The sequence below is a fragment of the Rousettus aegyptiacus genome, unplaced genomic scaffold, assembly GCF_014176215.1.
Source record: "Rousettus aegyptiacus isolate mRouAeg1 unplaced genomic scaffold, mRouAeg1.p scaffold_m13_p_4, whole genome shotgun sequence".
Taxonomy (NCBI): domain Eukaryota; kingdom Metazoa; phylum Chordata; class Mammalia; order Chiroptera; family Pteropodidae; genus Rousettus; species Rousettus aegyptiacus.
In genome coordinates, this window is record NW_023416307.1 from 3513271 (window position 1) to 3531471 (window position 18201).

The following is an 18201-nucleotide window of genomic DNA, read 5'->3' on the forward strand; positions in this document are numbered from 1 at the left end:
GAGAAATGTATGCCCAATATAATCTCTTCTAATGAAAAACCATTATCACTTCCATTTAACATAGATCTAAAAGCATTCCAGCATATTAAGACAAAAAAAAAATTTAAGAGGAAATAATTGAGAACCAAATTATAAAAAAAAAGATATCAATGAACTAAAAAACAAAAATATAATAGAAAGAACTAGTTAGGCCAAAATTTAATCCAATTTTATCACTATTTGCAAATGATATAATTATCCACATAGAAATCCAGAAGAATTACAAAAAAGATATAGAAATAATAGAAGTTTATCAAATGGATCACTAAAGATCAATATAAAAAAATCCATTAAACTTCTATTTACTAACAATAAACAGAGAACAGAATCTTAAACAACCCTATTTACAATAGCGACAAAACTATTAGATACATCAGAATCAACATTTAAAAGTGTTAGATCTGTATGGAGAAAATTACAAAACTATATTAAAAGACATTAAAACCTAAATATATGGAAATACATACCACATTCTCAGACAGGAAGGTTAAAAAAATCTTAAAAGATTTCAACTCTCCCCCAAATCGATTCAATCGATTCCAATTAATTTTCAGAGATTTCATGTCACGTGACAAGTTGATTCTTAAAACAAGAACAAAGGTCCAGGAACAGCTGAGACTCAAGTCCTGATATCAAGATTTCTGGTAAAGCTATAGCATTAATAATTGTGATAGTGCGGCATCAACAGAGATGGACAAGTGGCACAGAAAGGTGAGCCAGGAACAAACCCATGCATACAGAAGCTACACACATAAAGAGGTGGTTCAGCAGATGACTGGGGAACAGAGGGTCTGGTCATTCAGCAGGTATGAGGACAACTGCAGCCTTGTTGGGGGCGGAGGAGTGAAGGTGCCTCATCACTGCCTCACACCATACACAAAATTCAATCCCAAATGAAGTATGAACTTAAATCTGAAAGGCATTTTAAAACTTAAAAAACAAACAAACAAACAAACAAAACAACCCAGAATGTCTTTATAAGCCAGGGGCTAGAAGAAATTTCCAGTTAGATTACATTAGAAATAAAAATTTATGTTCACCAGAACACACCATAAAAAGTGAAAGGCCATGAACTGGAAGAATATATTTACAGTGCATATAATAAAGAGTCCGTGTTACCAGTTTATTAGTTTTAAAAGACAATCCAAAAGAAAAATGGGTATAAGATATGACCAGGTATTTCAGAAAAGGAAAGCAGACGCTTCATAAATATATGAAAGATGCTCAAACTATTTAACAATCAAAGAAATGAAAATTAAAACCACGAGGAGGCATCATTTCAAACCCATTTCGCAAATATTAAGAAGTCTGCAGATAACAAGTGTTGGTGAGGATATAGGTCAATTGTACCTTCTACACACTGCTCATCACAGCATATAAATTGACAAAACTACTGACCTAAATATAAGCTGGTACGACCACTTCAGAAAACAATTTGGTATCATTTTATGAAGTTGAACGTTCATACTTCATACTCCAGCAACTCTACTTCTAGCAAATAGCTTACCACAGTGGTACTCCAAAGCTTTTTTTACTTACAAACCACCAAAATGCTTTTAAAAATTACATACTCTTTACACTTTAAATAAACACCTAAAAATTTCAGCCTAAGTTTAAATAATTGCAAAAGATGAATTTCTGGAGTATCATAGTGACATTTTAAAATAAAACTGACATATCATTTGTTTAAATTGTTATAATTATTATAGCACCAATATAATAAAAAATAACTATATATGCTGATAATTAAACATAAAAAGTAAAAATTTTTGGAAAAGCAACTCTTAAGATGGAAAGTGCTTAGATTAAAAGAGGCTTTCTATAACACTGTACGCTGTATTTTAAATTATCCCTTTGTTTTCTGTGGAGTTTTTCTACTTGGGGCAATGCCCTAGTAAGATTCCATGTGAGTGAGAGGTATGCCTTCCTTATCTAACGTAGGAGTGCCACTGTTAAAGGGATGGTGGGAAAGTAGAAACAGAAGGCCTCAGGCATTACCAATTTTAGAAGTACACTCAGAATTTAAGGTTCTATAAATTGATTTACTAATATCCCTTATGCTCAAGTACTCCCTAAAAAAATTCATTATTCTTCTGGAGATCATATATCCAGTGTTAAAATTAGAGAAATTCTTGCAACTGTGTACCAAGAATATGTACAAGACTCTTAATAGCAAAACCTAGAAAGAACCAAAATGTCCATCAACATAAGAATACATACGCTGTGTTATATTCACCTGTGGAATATTACACAGCAGAGAAAACTAATGACACATCTATACCCAATGATCAGTAACTCTTAGAAACATAACATTGAATGAAATGAGTCCCAGAAAACTGTATCCAGTACTTCCTTTTTAACTCAAAAACAAGAGAAATCATACAGTACATTGTTGAGGGATGTAAACAACTGATAAAATTATTCTTAAAAAGCAAGGGATGACACAAGTCAGGACAGTAATAACTGAAGGTGAGTACATTCACTACAGGTCATTTTTATCCTTGGATTGAGTGGTGGACTGACATGACAGGTGTTTAATTGCTTTGTTTCACAACTTGCATATATATTACATATATGTACATATATTACATATATATTGACTATTAAATATTACATTAAAGAGAAAAAAGATTTCAAAAAACCGTTCACATATGAAAAACATTTATTTAAATCACCTCACCTGCCACTAGAGGCATATATACTGTGAAAATTACTATCTTTATATCAATCACAGGATCTGACATACATTAAGTACAAAATAAATGGAATTAATCTTATGAGGACCGAACGAGATAAGGACTGAGCCCATTAGCTATGACAGATAAACCCACAGTCTGACACACCAGCTAGAGCAGAAGCCAAATTAAGCAGCAAGCTAAAGTTATAAGAAAGCTGGTCAGTAAAGAGAAGGCAAAAATGTAAAAGTCTAACATAAACTGTTAGCAAGGATGTGAAGAAATGGGCATCCTCAATACCAGTGAGAGTGAAAATTAGTACAACCACTGTGAGAGCTTCTGTGATATTTGGTTAAGTTGAACATGCACATATCCTACTACCAACCAATTCTACTACTAGGTATATTTCCTAGAGAAACTTCCAAATGTGTGCACAAGCAGACAAGTACAAAGATGTTTATTGCAGGATTGTTTTTAGAGTCAAAAACCAGAAACAACTTCAAAGTTCATCAATAGGGAGATGGATAAATTATGGTATATTCATACAATGGAATTCTATACCAGCAATTGAAATGAATGAACCAAAGATAACACAATTATCCAATTTATTTGTATATAAATCTCAAAATGTAATGCTGATCAAAAAAAGCAAGTTGCAAAAGGACACATCGTTTCATACCAATGAAGTTTAAGAAACAGCACTCTATTATTGTTTATGGATTCACCACGATCCAAGTATAAAATATGCACAAACCTGAACACCGTGGCTACCTCCAAGAAAGGAGGGGGAGGAATGGAGAACACCTCCCATTAACTGCAATTTTTATTTTATTTTTTAAAGGATCTGAAGTAAATTTGGCAAAATATTTACATCTGTAAATCTGAATCATGGGTTAGATGCCCCCCTCTTTACTGTACATATGAAACATTCCAGAAATTTAAAAATAAAGTAAAATTAAGCAAGAATAAGAAAATTGAGCAAATGAACAGAGAAACAGGCACCAAATCGCAGCTTGCGCGCAAAGCACGAACCTTTGAGCAAGAGGAGTAGTAGCTGCGTCCCTAATGGGTTAGCAGTTTCTTTCCCTATGTGTCCTTATAATAAATCCCCTTTCCCTTAGACTGCAGTGCTAATTTCTAGTAATAAAAAACGCCCTAACCAGAGCTGTAACTATGAGGAAACTGCTCCCAGGGGAGGAGTAAAACCTGGAAAAAGTCTGGTTTCCCTTGTCAGGATGTTGGGCAAATCAAAACATAATTCTGGTGAACGCCATAAAACACTACATGAACCGTTAGGTATGACCGAGAACGCCAGGGTCGGCTTGAACCTATCGCGCGGCCGGCGTGTGCGCGGATTTCGGAAGGCGTCTCTCGGTGGCTAGGGTGCCCCTAGGGTGCCGCACTGGTGCCAGCCCAAATTCACCTACGCCTCGGGGCTCGATATGTGGTTCTTGCCCCCCACCCCTTATGAGCAACCTGGCTCGACAGGCCGCACCTGGCGTAGTAAACGCTACGCAGCAGCTGGCCAGACGCGCCGCGGTCCCCCGTCCCCCGTCCCCATCAGCCTCAGGCGAGCGAGGATGCTCCGAAGGGGCGCGGGGGAGGGGCGGGCGCTGGCTGAATGTCGCCTCGCGCTTTCCTCCTCAGGGAGCCGAGGCGCCGCCTCTGGACTCGGCTACCATTCCCACGAAAACAGGTGGCGCACACGTAGGGCACAAAACACGAGAGGACGTTCGCGAGCGAAAACCCGCACACAGCAGATCACGTACTCGACAGGACTCAGACCGGGCGCGCGCGCGGCGACACCCGAGGACGCCCACCCGGGCGGGCGACGCTCCAGGCGAAGGTCACGACTGCGGGAGACGCGGCCACGCGCGCTGGGGACGCGCACACCTCGGAGAGGGGTAGTGACAAGAAGTGGGGGCCACCCACGTGGGCCGGGGACGCCCATACTGTCTCCAGGAAGAACCCGCACGGACACAAAGGGGCCAGGAGACGACACGCGGGCGCGTGCCCGTGCGCTCGGGCCGGGAGACCCCTCGCCTAGCAGGGCTGTCACCCACAAGACCAGAATGTGCGAGCGGCTAGGGAAGCCGCACACAAAGGGGCTACCCCCGACCCTCGCACAGACCCCCGAGGGGCCCACGCCTGCACGAGGGGGACACCGGACAAAGGGGACACACCCACTGAGGCCGACAAAGGCGGCCACACCCCCTAGCGCGAGGGCATCCCGACCCACGCTGACACACCGCGGGCACCACAGGAGACGCACACACATCCACACTCACCACACACCCACGGAGGGGGTGTGGAGGGCCTCTCTCCCCGGGCATCTCGGCTGCAGCGCGACAAGATGTCACATCCAGGAGCCCTGCCGCGCGCCAGGTGTGCACTCACCCGGGCCCGCCGCCCGCGAGCCTCGGACGCGGGCCGGCGCCGTCGCCTGGGGCCCTCCACGTCTGCCAGCGGGCGGGCGGGCGGGAGCGGGCGGCGGCGCGGGCGGCAGGGCGTCACGTGGGCCCCGGCGCACATGCGCAGTCGCGCCGCCCCGCCCCCCGCGCCGCGGCGGCTCGCGAACGATCCCGCCGGCCCCCGCGCTCGCGAGCCCCGGCCGGACGAGGGTCGCCGTGCGCCTGCGCCCGGGCGGGGGGCGTCGTCTCCACTCGGCGTTTCGCTCGGTTTTTTCCTCTCTCGCCCCCCTGCGGCTCCAGGGTCGGCGCTTGCGCAGGGGACTCAGCGCTGAGGTAGTCGAGCTGTTGGGAGGGGCCCAAGTGGACGCTAGAAGGACTCCGGGTGGAGGGCCGCCCCTTTCAGCCTCGAATGAGACACAGAAGCGCCCCCGCACCCCTGAGAAGGCAGAGGCTGGTCCTGGGCGACCGGCCCAGGCCTGAAGAGGCCGCCCGGGCCTAGTCCGCCGACCTGCCCTGCCCTTCCCGCAGGGAGGCGAAGCCTGCAGAGATGGAGGCGCCTCTGTCCCTTCGCAGCCATCCCCTCGCCGCCACTGCAGGGTGTGCGCGCGCTGGCGTGAGCGCTCGTGTGCGCGTGCACGCGAAGTTTGGGGGCTGGTGTGCGAGCGGGCGTGTTGTGTTTGGAAGTGTGTGCGCTGGATGGCAGTTCGCAGTGCTCTAGGCTCTGGGAAAAATACCGCAGAGTCTGTGCCCGTAGCCAAGCGATGAGGTTATCACAGGCCCGTGATGAGGGGGAGTACCTCGCTGACGGGTGATTGTGTTTCTTCCCCACAGATTGTCTAAAACCACAGGGAAAATGGTGGAAAATTCACCGTCGCCATTGCCAGAAAGAGCGATTTATGGCTTTGTTCTTTTCTTAAGCTCCCAATTTGGCTTCAGTAAGTACTTTCCTGATGTATGGCCACGGCCTTTTGCTGGTGTTCAAGAACAAGGAAATTATTGCATTCGTTCTTAGAATATGCCCACATGAACTGTGATTCCTTCTACCTATATTTCTTTTTAAAGAAAATCTAAAGGGAACCATGTTTGTTCAGGGTGTTCTATATGCCAGATACTAGCCTAAAAGAGTTCATCTTAAATATACAGCACCGGACGGGATTGCAAAGTGAATAAAAGCCAGTCTCTGTGGTCTTGGTCTTATGGACAAGACAGACAAGTAAATCTACAATTAGCAATATATTAAATGTCGTAGGAAGGAGCCCAGTGGAAAGACATGAAATCAAAGTGGGAGATTGGCTTTCTTCCCAGCTAGAAGAAGGAAGGCATGAATGAAGGCTTTGGAAGTGAGTGATTTGGCGTGACTCCAGTGCAGCATATGGGAGCTAGGGGGTGAAGGGAATCTGGCTAGAGTCAGGTGGCTTCACATTCTGGACCTCATTGGGTCTCCATAAGATCCCTTTGTACAGGTGAGGAAACCGATGCCCACTAGGACAAGAATACCCAGAGTTACACAGTAGGCCCGGGTCTCTCCCCAAAAGGATTTGAGAATTACAAGGAAAACAAGGGAGAAAATTGAGTGCCCACGATCCAATTTCTTGGAATTTTGCGGAAACTGGGGAGGTGGGGTTGTGGTAGTGCCTCTGAACTTTAACTACTTCAGTGTGGCCTGCCAAGCCATTGGGAGGGAAGTCTGTGAAGTCATAAATTGAGTTCAAATCCTGACTCTTCCATAGATTAGCTGTGTGGTCTGGGACTGTTAACCAATCTGAACCTTCACATTCTTCATCTGATAGTGTTTTTCAGTGCTTATTCACAAGACGATCTTGTGAGGTAGGTATTGTATTGTCCTCATTTTACAGATGAGAATACTGAGGCACATTGGTATTTAAGTAATGTGCCCAAGGTCACACAGCCATTAAATGATAGAGCCGGAATTTGAACCCAGGTACTGGATTGGCTTCATTTTGCTGCCTCTTATGGCTGTTGTGAGGATTAACTGCCATAATTTATGTAAAGCACTTAAAACAATGCATAGAAACACTAATACTTAATAAATGTTTGCAGTTATTTCCAGCAACGTCATCTTTTTTGTAAATGCCTGTTCCATAGTGTATTTGATGGATTGGAAACCACACAATTATATAAAAGCAGTGACTTTAAGACCTAAATCCAGTAATACTTGACAAAAATTAATTCAACAAATTTTTGAGTGCTTACTATGTGCCAAGCACTGCTATAGGCAAAAGAAGAGTGAACAGTCAAAAATCTGCTTTCATAGAGTGTTCATTCTAGTGGGTCAAGAAAGCCCTACTAGATAAATAAGTAAATCATATACAATGTCAGACGATAACACATACCAGGGGGAGAAATTCAGCAAGAAAGGAAGATGAGGAGGAGGCTGCTGTTTTAAATACAGCAGTCCTGAAGTGCCTCACTGAGATGATGATTAAGCACAGACGTGAAAAGAGAGAGCCATGTGGCAATCTGTGGCAAGGAGCCTTCCAGACAGGGACTAGCCAGTGTGGAAACCCTTCAGAAGAAGCATGCCTGTGGATTCGAGGAACAGCGGAGGTCAGTAAGGTTGAAGCCTGAGAAAGTGAGGCAGAAAGTAATGGGATAAAGGAGTTCAGAGGTCAGTCCCCTGCAGTTACAGTAAAGCTAGGTGGCGGGTACAGGAGGGTTACGTGGTTCTCTACATTGAGATAGTCGTCATTTAAAAATGAGGTGATTGTCTTAGTCTGCTCAGGCTGCTATAACGAAATACCATAGACTGGGTGACTTGAACAATAGACATGTTTTTCTCAGTTTGGAATCTGGGAGGTGCAAGATCAGGGTGCCTGCCTGGTTGGGTTCTTGGTGAAGTCTCTCTTCCTGGCTTGCAGACAGCCACCTTCTTACTGTGCCCTCACATAATACAGAGAGGGTGAGTGAGCTCTGGTCTCTTCCTTTTCTTAAAAGGGCACTAATCCCATCATGGGGCTCCACCTTCATGACCTAATAACCTCCCTTCCTCCCAAAGGCCCACCTTCAGATACCTGCTCAGTGGAAATTAGGGCCTCACCATATCAACTCCAGAAGGACACAAGCATTCCATCCATAACAGTAACTACAGAAAATGATAATAGCCTTGAAGGAAATAAGGGGAAATGATAAAAATGAGATGGTGGTGGGTGGGACAGAGCTGCAATAGCAAGTTATTGGGGAAAGCTTCTCTTAAAATAAGATTTGAGCTAAGACAGGAAGCAGGAGCAGGAACTATCCGTTTATAAAGAACCAAGGGAAGAGCATTCCAGGCAGACGGTACTCAATACTAACTGCAGCGGCCTTGAGATGCGGACTGGAGCACAGTGCGCCAGAATTATGCTGGAGAGGAGACAGGAACCAGGTCATTGGTGTCCTTGCAAACCCTGGTAAGGAGTTCAGATTTTATCCTAAGGGACTGAAAAGTGAGCAGCGAAGTGGTTCGGTCAGATTAATATTTTTGCAAGAGCACCCATCGCTGTGTGGAAAACGCTCAGGTATTCTCTTTCTTTAGGGCTGGAGTTGCTGGGCGCTCACTCTGGAAACCTGGGGTCGTTCTTACTTGTACTTCCCCTCCCCACAACTCATTCATCCCCACTCGCTGCTGAATCCCACGGGCCTGCACCGCCTCTGGCCTCTGGCCTCTGCCGAGGCAGACACATTCCACACGCCCCCATCACGGTGACTCACTTGAGATGCACGCCAGAACTCCCCTACTTAAAACCTCTGGTTGGAGTGTACATGGTTACTTCTCTTTGTAGTTTGCTTTATCTTTGAAGTTAAAAAAAAAAAAAAAAAAAAGTGGAATATCCAGTTGTCCCCATTGCCTAGAGCATAAAGTCCATGTTCTTTTACAAGATTTTTCATTATCTGGCATCTGTTTTTTCAAGCTTTATTTCTCAGCAGTCACAGCCTTGTGCTTCATGTCCCAGCCACTCTAAACTGCTGAGAGTTTCGCCCAAATGCATCACACTTCTCACCTCCGTGTTTCTGTTAATGCTCTTGCCTCTGCCGGAAAGCATGCTGTGAACACACTACATGGGTTCATGTTCCAGCACAGTCGCTTTTAGCCGTGAGGTCTTGGGCAAGTTAAATTCCCCGAGTCTCAACTTTTTCTTCTGTGGATTAGGAATAACAATAGCACATACCTCAAAAGGGTCAAAGGTGTACTAATTTGTGAGGATATGGACCATGTCTTATTTTTCTGTATACTCTTGACCTTCACATAGTGCCTGGCATATAGTAGATGTTTGATAAATGGTTATTCATTTAATTATTTCCATTTATGAATTTACATTTGTTTCCTCACAATTTGTATTTTATTAACCTTAAAAACTCAAGTTTTAAGCCAGTTGCTTGCAACCCTCTCCATCTGCCATCTAGCCACACCAGATCTCTCTTGTTCCCTTCATGGATCACGGCAGGGAATGCTATTTTCTCTTATTTCCTTCCTTCTTTCCTTCCTTCCTTTCTTCTACAGGCCCATCCATAAACATTTTTAATTCAGCTAACCCCATATTTGTCCTTTAGGCTCCAGTCTAGTCACTTCCTCTAGGAAATTTTTCCTGACCATCAACATTAACTTCATCACCACAGTGTGGGCTCAGGTCCTTCCTTGGTCCTCCTGTATCATGTTTTATTACTCGCACATTAGCATTTAGCACAGTGTAGCGAAAATATTATTCATCTCTATTCCCTGCTAGATTTTAAGCTCGTGCAGGGCAGAAGCCATCTCTTTTGGATTCACTTTTGTATCTCACACTTCTGACATACAGAATTTTGTAATACATGTTTACATCAGCAATGCTATAGGTAGTTTGAAATTTGTCTCTGCCACTTACTGTGGGCAAGTGATGTAACATTTCTAAGATTCCATTTTCTCCTGTGCGTAGGGTTGTCTTGAGGATTAAGTGAAATAATGTAGGTGAAGAGCTTAGAAGTGTGCTTACCCCTCAGTAAATGCTCAGAGGTGCACCGTCGTTCTTACACGGGGACAACAGTAAAGGGTGCCAGGGACTTGGACTGAGGAAATAAGATGTGTTTTGGGAGATAAGGCAGAAACCCAACGTGTAGTGGATCAGAGCAAGGCTAGATAAATTCATCTTTAAGCTGTTAAATGTCTATAATTATTTCAACCTTGCAGGATAAAGTGTTGAACACCTACTATGCATAAAGCAAATCGCTAAGTGCTGTAAGGATTACAAGAATTGCTAAGGCATGATTTCTGCCCTTAAATTACTTAAAATATAGTGTGAGAGTTAAAGACTTTTTTTAAAAATTGGCTAATGGAGAAAAAGAGGAGTTGTTTAATAGTTATTAGCTTTTAAATCTGCAGGATGGAAAAGTTCTAGAGATCTGTTTCACAGCGGTGTGAATATACTTAACACTACCAAACTAGACACTTAAAAATGGTTAAATTTTATGGTAAGTTTTGTTATTTTTGTTACCACTATAAAAAGATGTCTACTACAAGGTCATTGTGATAACTGTTATAAGAATGATACAAATAAGGAGCTAGAATAACTGGAAGGAAGGAGACATCATTTCTGAGTGGATCAGGGATGCTTCACAGAGCTTTTTGTCACATCCGAACCTCAGCAGGAGCTGTATGCCTTACTGACCTTTTTTTCTCCCTCTTGTATAGTGCTGTATCTCGTGTGGGCTTTTGTTCCTGAATCTTGGCTAAACTCCTTAGGCTTAACCTATTGGCCTCAAAAGTAAGTTTAATATATTGTTTAAATAAAATAAGAGTATGTTAATACTATCTTGAAGAATCAGATTTTTCTTTACGCTACCCAAATCTTAAATATTTATTCTTCTAAGATACATAAAGGCATAGCCATATAGAAATTTAAAGCTTTTTAATGCTCACTATTGATAAATCCCTAATTAAAGATGATGGGGTAAACACACATTTATCTCTGTTGACTCCCATCTTGCTAAAGTAACCTTATAGAAAAAAAATTTTAAGGTGTAAACCCACAGGAACAAATAATGGGATAGCAGGTAAGAAGTACCAGCGAAATTTGGGGAAGTAGATTACAAACAGCTAAGTGTTAACCGACTTGGTTTCCCTTTTCTCCATATTGCTGAAGTAGGGCCACCAGCAATAGTACTGGTGCCCTAGAATGCCAGAAAGGCTTGGCACTTGGAGGTACCAGATATCTCTTTAATATGGTAATTCTGGATTGGGCTGAAAACAATGTTTAAAGAGCATTAGACCCTCCAGTTGTCATCCTCAGTCCCCAAACCAGGGAGACCAACCCGACCCTCCCCTACAGAAGGCAGGAGTTTATTACAGGCCTTGTGGAATTATTCGACTGTCTTTTATGTACATGGGTTGCTTTAATTAAAATTAAATTTCAAAAGTTACGTTAACTTAGTGATGGACTCTTAGGAATTAGAACTTGTTGGGAAATCTGTTTTCTACTCTGATGTCCTCTTTCACAGGTACTGGGCAGTCGCATTGCCTGTCTACCTCCTCATTACTATAGTCATCGGGTATGTGCTTCTGTTTGGAATCAACATGATGAGTACCTCGCCACTCAACTCCATTCATACAATCACAGGTAAATTCACATCAAAGGAGAGTGCTGGGGGACAGCGAGTGGGCATTAGTGTGTTTATGAAGAAAAGCAACCAAGAGTAACCTGCAATAAGTGACACACATCAGCATGGTAAAAAGATCCTGGGAGAAATTAATGCAAAGGGAATGTTTATATGGGGAAAGTAAGTTCTGAGGAATATGCTGTTTATAGCTCTTAATAAACAGGTGTATGTCCATAAACACCATAGGTGTACAGTGTGTTCTTCAACAACTACCTGAGAGAAACTTCTTTTATCCTAAATAGGCAGCATTGATCAAGGGATGGCAGAGGTCCATGCGGGCCTTGTTGCAGGGGGTGGGGGGAGCAGGTATCCGCAGGATCACTGTACACCTGACGCCAAGTAAGTGGATAGACAAGCCACAGCATGTATTTGCAGTTCTTTTTTTATTTTTTAAGTTACTTTCAAGTCTAAAAATTAAAATAAAATTAGATTCTTAAGCTTGCTTAGATTCTAGGAAGTAAAGTATATTTTACATTCCCTGGAATGGTTTTTTAACTTTTCAAAAGCCTTTTTTCATGAGCCTGGAAAATGTATTTTGAAAATCAGTTATAGTCTTTTTATATTTCTTTTCTGATAACCTACTGGAATTCTTTGCATTCTTGAACTACAGCAGATAGACAATTTGTGCACAGAGGGGAAAGTTTCTCCTAAAAAAATAATTCAGGTCATCTTTTAATTATATTTAAATGTGGTATTTGTCATTATCCGAACATTAGCTTCATAAGTTATGTGGTGGGTCTTTATACACCACAGAGACTGTGGACAAAATTGGGTGAACAAAGCCTTTTGTCCCCTTTTTACAGATAACTATGCTAAAAATCAACAACAGAAGAAATACCAAGAAGAGGCCATCCCAGCATTAAGGGATATTTCTATCAGCGAAGTGAACCAAATGTTCTTTCTTGCAGCCAATGAACTTTACACCAAATGAATTGTATGTAGACTAACATCAAACATTACAAGTTTTTGACATAACAGTTTGACCATAATTATCTCTCTTATGAATACTCACTCTTGAAATACTTTAAAAAGTGTAAGTTGAACTTGTCTTATTAAGTTTTATTTATGTTATAAATGTTCTCAAATATTAGTTATTTATGGACAGAATAAATAAAGCAGTGCGTTAACATAAAGCAGACTTTGTAAAACATAAGTATCAGCAGAAGCAAGAAGTCCCTCCAGGGAGTCATTCACGTGGTCACTTTCAAAGGGCAATCATGTCCTTCCTGCTGTGTATTCTTAGAGGCTTAGAATTTGGACTCTTAAATTTAGGGGAGGGATACATCGACATATGTGTTTTTGCCATCAGTTCATGTCTAAGACACGAACGAATATATCAATTACTTGCCACGTTCCAGGTATTTTTCTAGGCACTGAGGATGAAGCAATGAGCCTACATCTTAGAGGCAGAGGGAGATAGACCAAGGCTGCTCAGTGAGAGGCAGTTGAGGCTGAGATTTAATCAGCAAAAACAGGAGCCAGTCATGTCAAGATTGGAGAGACAGTAAATTTCAAAATACAAAGCAGCTAGAGCACAGACCTTCAGGGAGCAAGAAGCTCTGTATGTCCTAAGGACCGAAGGCCAGCAGGGGTCCTCGAGCAAACTGCCAAGGGCTTGTGGCTGGGGTGAGCCTGGGGAGGCCCAGCCCTGACTGTGAAGGGCCTGGTAGGCCAATGTAGCAAACTGGATTTAAGTGTCAGTGTGATGAGTTTGCGGCATTTTGGATACTGAGCAGCTGGCAGGCTTTAAGGACAGGTGCTATGTCACCCATTTGTGATTTTAAAGAGCCACTGGCGCACCCATTGCACAGATGAAGAGCAAACATTCTAAAAAAAAAAAAAAAAAAAGCCCCTGGCTAGTAGATGGAAGACGGATTCGAGAGGGGGAGTTGGGATAGGACAAGAGTGTGGAAGTGACCCCGCCCCCCCCACACACACACACACACTCTGCCATTCCGCTCTCTTAGCCCTTCTCACTCTGCATCTGAGAGGAGACCACGCTCAGCCTTTGGAGTGTTGCCCCTTTTCTAATAAACTTTCATTTTGACTCTAAAAAAAAAGAAAAACCGCGTAGCAGTGAGCCAGTCAGGAGGCTGTCGCGTCAGCCCAGGCAGAACGCTTGCCGCTTACTGCAGAGCGGCAGCAGTGGGCAGGGGGTGGACGGCTTCGCAGCATTCCTTGGAGACACGGCTCACTGACTGGGTACATGGATCTGGGTTTGCAGGGCGGGCAGGCTACCGAAAGAAGTTGTGAGGAAGTGTCGTTCCTAGGTGTTTAGGATTAAGGAACTGAGTACATGGTTATGCTTTATGCTGAGTCAGAGAGTATTCAGGGAAGTACAATTGAAGGAGTTGGAAGGTTTGGTATAGGAGTTAGTTTGACACTGCCTTATTAATGTCTGGCTGTATCTGATGTGAAGTTAAGAAACTTAGATAGGAGTTTTTTAAAAACCATGTATAATTTGCAAGCAGACCAAATCTAAACTCACGTAGCATTCAAGGCCTTCTACCTTTTGACACCCTGTATCTCTACACGGGAGAGGCGTCACACGTTTTAACCTATGCAAATTTGACTATACCTTCTGTAACAAAAAGAAAAAAATTAATCATTTTAAATAGTTGGGGGAAATAGGACTTCCATTTCGATAACCATATCTCTGCCCAGTAAGCATGAGATAGGTAAATGACCGCTGCTTCTGTTTCCTAGTGTGTCCCAGTTCCTGTATTATTTTACGGTGGGAGCATGTCACAACTTAAGAGTAGTTCAAGGGGACCTGCCAACTCCATCAAGGATAGAATGGTGCATAAATTGTGGTCTGTTTATTGAGTGGAATACCACACAGACTTGCAAACGAGAATGAATTACTGCTCTAGCTAACAACATGAATGAATATCACAGATATAATGTTGGGGAAAGTTAGACACTATGATTCTATTTATATAAAGTTCAAAATAGGGGAAAACTACCCTGGGACAAATACCAGAATAGTAGTATTAACCAGGAGGCTGATGAGAAGCCTACCCTGCCCCTTCCCCCACCCCCTTTGCTAATCACTTTGGAGGGAAACACCCTATATCTCCATCTGTATCTGACATTTTTTAAAAAGTATGTTACCTGGGTGTAACATGTTTTTTAAAATCATGAAGTTACATCATTAAGATTTGTGCTCTTGATATAAGTTACATGTCAATAGAAAGGTATAGGACGTTGCCTGTGCCCCAGCCCAGAAATTTCAGTTCATTGGTCTGAAGTGGGGCCCAGGCAGGGGTAATTTGTAGCATCTCCCAGACACTTAAGACACGCAGCAGGGCCGAGAACTTCGGCCTTAAATTGATTGTTCTTAACAGAGGCTACTGTACACCCGGGGCAGGCGGGGGGGGGGGGGGGTCGGGGGAGAGAGATGGGAGGGTGGTTGACGTTCACTTCGGAGGAAGAGCAGCAGGTGTCAGAGCAGCCACCCCTACTGCTGAGTCTCCTGCCCAGGTCAGCGTTATTCCCTCATGTTCCCCTGGGCCAGCGATGGGCCTGTGAAGGTCTTGAAATGGGTCAGAAAAGGACCTTGGTCACTACACACCCGCAGCACACTTTGAACCTCGAGTGAACTTTCACTCTGCTTCCCAAATACATTGTCCGTGTATCTCAGAAGTGACGCCACTGTTTTTATCAAACCGGACTGCACTTCTTTGAAGGGTCGCAATCAGTTTACTGCAGTGATTCTCACTTTTTATTTTTTAATCTCAGGACCCCTTTATACTCTTTAAAGAGTGAGAGCCCCAAAGAGCTTTTGTGTATGTGGGTTATACTTAGAAGTTAAAGACAGAAGTTTTAAATATGTTTGTTACTAGATAATAAACTCATTACATTTTGAAATATTTAACATTTTATGAAAAATATATTTTACAGAACAAATTTAAATGAGTAGATTTTATGTTTTTACAAATCTCTTTAATGTCTGGCTTAATGGAAGACAGCTGGGTTCTCAGATCTGCTTCTGCACGCGGTCTGTTCCAATACCACCTGTCACAAAGCCTCACGAGAGAATGAAGTGAAAAAGACAAATAACATCTTAGTATGACTTTTTCAAATACTCAGTAGGACACACAGACCCCCTGAAACAAGGTCTCCAGACCATACTTTGAGAACCAGTGGGCCTGAGTTAGCATGCATGCGTGCGTGTGTGTGGACTAGAGCAGAACACTAAATGCTGGAGTGCCTTGCACTTGATAAGGGTACCTGTCTTGATTGAACACCTCCTGTGACCACTTCGGATTCTTCATTTCTCCTCTTATTCCAGACACTGATGCTGCTCTGACTAGGTCCCCGCAGGAGCCGGTCAACAGTGCACCCTGGAAGCATGGGGAGTTAACACCCTCAGGACACCCTGGAGCCCAATTCAGGGACAGTCATTAATCCCCCAAAGAGACAGTTCTGGGCTTCATTTTGTGAGCTCCTCAAGGAGGTCATGTGAGGTTGAGCTGTGGTTGCCATGGTAATGGTGAACCCATTAACACTTGCATTGGCTCATCTTCTGTTTTGCTTCCCTTGCTCCCACTCTCTAATGCCAGTTTCCAAATAGACTCTCCACGCACAAGCCTGCGCCCCAGGCTCTGCCTTCAGGGGATCCTTATGGAGATATAGTTCTCCCGTAAAAATGTTGCTTCAGTTATAGGGTCACAGTATGTAATGCATCTCCCTGATGCACGTCGTAATTTAAGGATAAAGTTTGAAAGACAGTGTTTAGCCCAAACAATAGCATAAAACACTCCAAATGAAAAGTGTCAGTAATATAAAAAAAGTTCTAATTTTAACAAAACCTCCTCCAGTAGATTCTCAGTGAGAATTAAACTAAAAGTCCAAATACGAACTCACCTAAATGAGAAGGCAGCAGAGTCCAAATTCCTCCCTCCCTAATTTCTTGACCTATGTTTTAGAAGGATCTCAATGCTGGCTTTCTTCAAGAAGCTGCTGCTTCCTGGTCTCTCATTGGAACAGATGTCACTCCTGAAGCAAACTGATCCAGCCCAACATTTCTTGGATGCCTCATTTTTTCAAAGACGCGGGACACACAGTATCACATTACCACAGAACTTAGAAAACCCAGCAAAATCGACTGCTACCACAGTTGTCCCGGTAACCAGTGCATTGGACAGACACCCCAACACACACACTAGCTGGTCACTGAAGTGCAGACTGGGTAAATGTGGGGGAAAGCGAGGCAGAAAAGGAAAGCTTCTTGATTTGTCTTCCCAGGATCCAGGTCAGGCTGGGGCAGATGCCAAGCATCTCGGTCACTCCATAAAACTCAGTTGGGTTAATTGTGACACTATTTACTACTGTGCAGTGGGCAGGAATTTTCTTATCCCACCTTTTCTAATCAGGATAGTCTAAGTCAAGACGAGACAAAAGTTTGTTGTTTTAAAGAATGGCACTTGGAGATAGCCACGAAATCTGGGGCACAAACAGCTGGTTTCTCAGTGGTCATCTGTATAGACTCATGACCAAGTGTTCTCTTTCCCTCCATGCTTCGTCATCACAGAAGTCTCACTGGGCCAGAGATGTGATGGAAACCGCAGGGGCCATAGGAGCCATGGAGTCAGATGGCGTGACAGAGAATTCAGTTGTAATTTTTGAACAAGTGCCTTTGTGGGCTAAGGTTTACATGTGTTTCACATGACACAGGAAAACCCTCTCCAGTAATAAAATACCTGTCTCAGGCTATTTCTGCAGATTTAGAGTGCCCGAGCTCTGCTGGTACGGGTCACAGTCACAGAGCGTCACATGGCCAGGCTTCACAGTGACTCAAATGTCACACTTTAATTGTGCCGTAGTCGGCCAAGATGGCCCACCTGAGTTACAAAGCCTGCTCACGTGGCACCCGACTGTCAGAAGCAGCTGGGAATGAGCCTGCATCAGCCACTGAGGCTGCTTCAAGAGGCCCCAGCCAGCCGCTGACTCTGGTCTCTAGCACCGCCTCTGTCCTCAGTTTGTGTGCCATGGGTCGGAGTGTGCTGGAAGCCTCAACCAGGGTTCTGTCCTAAACCCGATGAGAGGAAGCTGGGCCTGCAGACGCAGACTCCGCCCGACCAGCTGCACGCTCAGGAGATTGTGGTGGGCTGCATCCTGGCAGGTTCGGGCAGACAGCAGACAACTCGTGCAGTCAGTCACCTTTGCCTGTTTTCACCCATCTGATGAGTCACGTGTCTCCCCTGAACGTAAGGAGTATGGGGGAGAGAGAGCGGCAGAAGGGTCTTCCGCAGTGTTTCCCCGAAAAGGCAGGAGTGTTTCAATCGCTGAGGCAGATGCTGGTTCCCTCACACTGGCCACTTGCGTTGTCTCCTGCTTTCCTCTATTTTATTTTATTTTTATTTTATTTTTGTTTTCCCCTATTTTAATTAGTCCAACTAACATCTTTGTGGATAAAAACATCTTTGTGAGTTTGTGTCCCTGGG

General features: G+C 43.7%; 2 protein-coding genes across 8 annotated transcripts in view; one reads left to right on the forward strand and one right to left on the reverse strand.

Annotated features, from left to right (window-relative positions):
* Window positions 1-5196, reverse strand: part of TTC3 (tetratricopeptide repeat domain 3) — a 99809-nt gene extending 94613 nt beyond the window's left edge. For 3 of the 6 annotated variants that reach the window (XM_016123334.2, XM_016123333.2, XM_016123330.2), the window contains exon 1: window positions 5003-5196. The gene's annotated coding sequence lies outside the window, so the exon portion shown is untranslated. The remainder of the gene's footprint in view (window positions 1-5002) is intronic. The other 3 variants (XM_016123337.2, XM_016123332.2, XM_036219778.1) reach the window with 3 other exon arrangements.
* A 106-nt stretch (window positions 5197-5302) lies between these two features.
* On the forward strand, window positions 5303-12885 carry LOC107499287 (phosphatidylinositol glycan anchor biosynthesis class P). 2 transcript variants are annotated; one of them, XM_016123339.2, is made up of 5 exons: window positions 5303-5458; window positions 5957-6060; window positions 10788-10860; window positions 11594-11712; window positions 12556-12885. In XM_016123339.2, the coding sequence occupies exons 2-5, from the start codon at window positions 5979-5981 to the stop codon at window positions 12681-12683; spliced, it is 402 nt and encodes a 133-aa protein (XP_015978825.1). In that variant the 5' UTR covers window positions 5303-5458; window positions 5957-5978; the 3' UTR covers window positions 12684-12885. The 2 variants fall into 2 exon arrangements, with proteins under 2 accessions (XP_015978825.1, XP_015978824.2); XM_016123338.2 differs by lacking the exon at window positions 5303-5458 and adding an exon at window positions 5478-5722.
* Window positions 12886-18201: the final 5316 nt, after the last annotated feature.

Bases quoted from the DNA above. Each gene is read 5' to 3' on its own strand.
- LOC107499287 (XM_016123338.2), top strand. From the start codon at position 5,673: ATGGAGGCGCCTCTGTCCCTTCGCAGCCATCCCCTCGCCGCCACTGCA. The intron at 5,723-5,956 runs GTGTGCGCGCGC...TCTTCCCCACAG, and splicing joins CCCCTCGCCGCCACTGCAGG to ATTGTCTAAAACCACAGGGA. The intron at 10,861-11,593 runs GTAAGTTTAATA...CCTCTTTCACAG, and splicing joins TTAACCTATTGGCCTCAAAA to GTACTGGGCAGTCGCATTGC.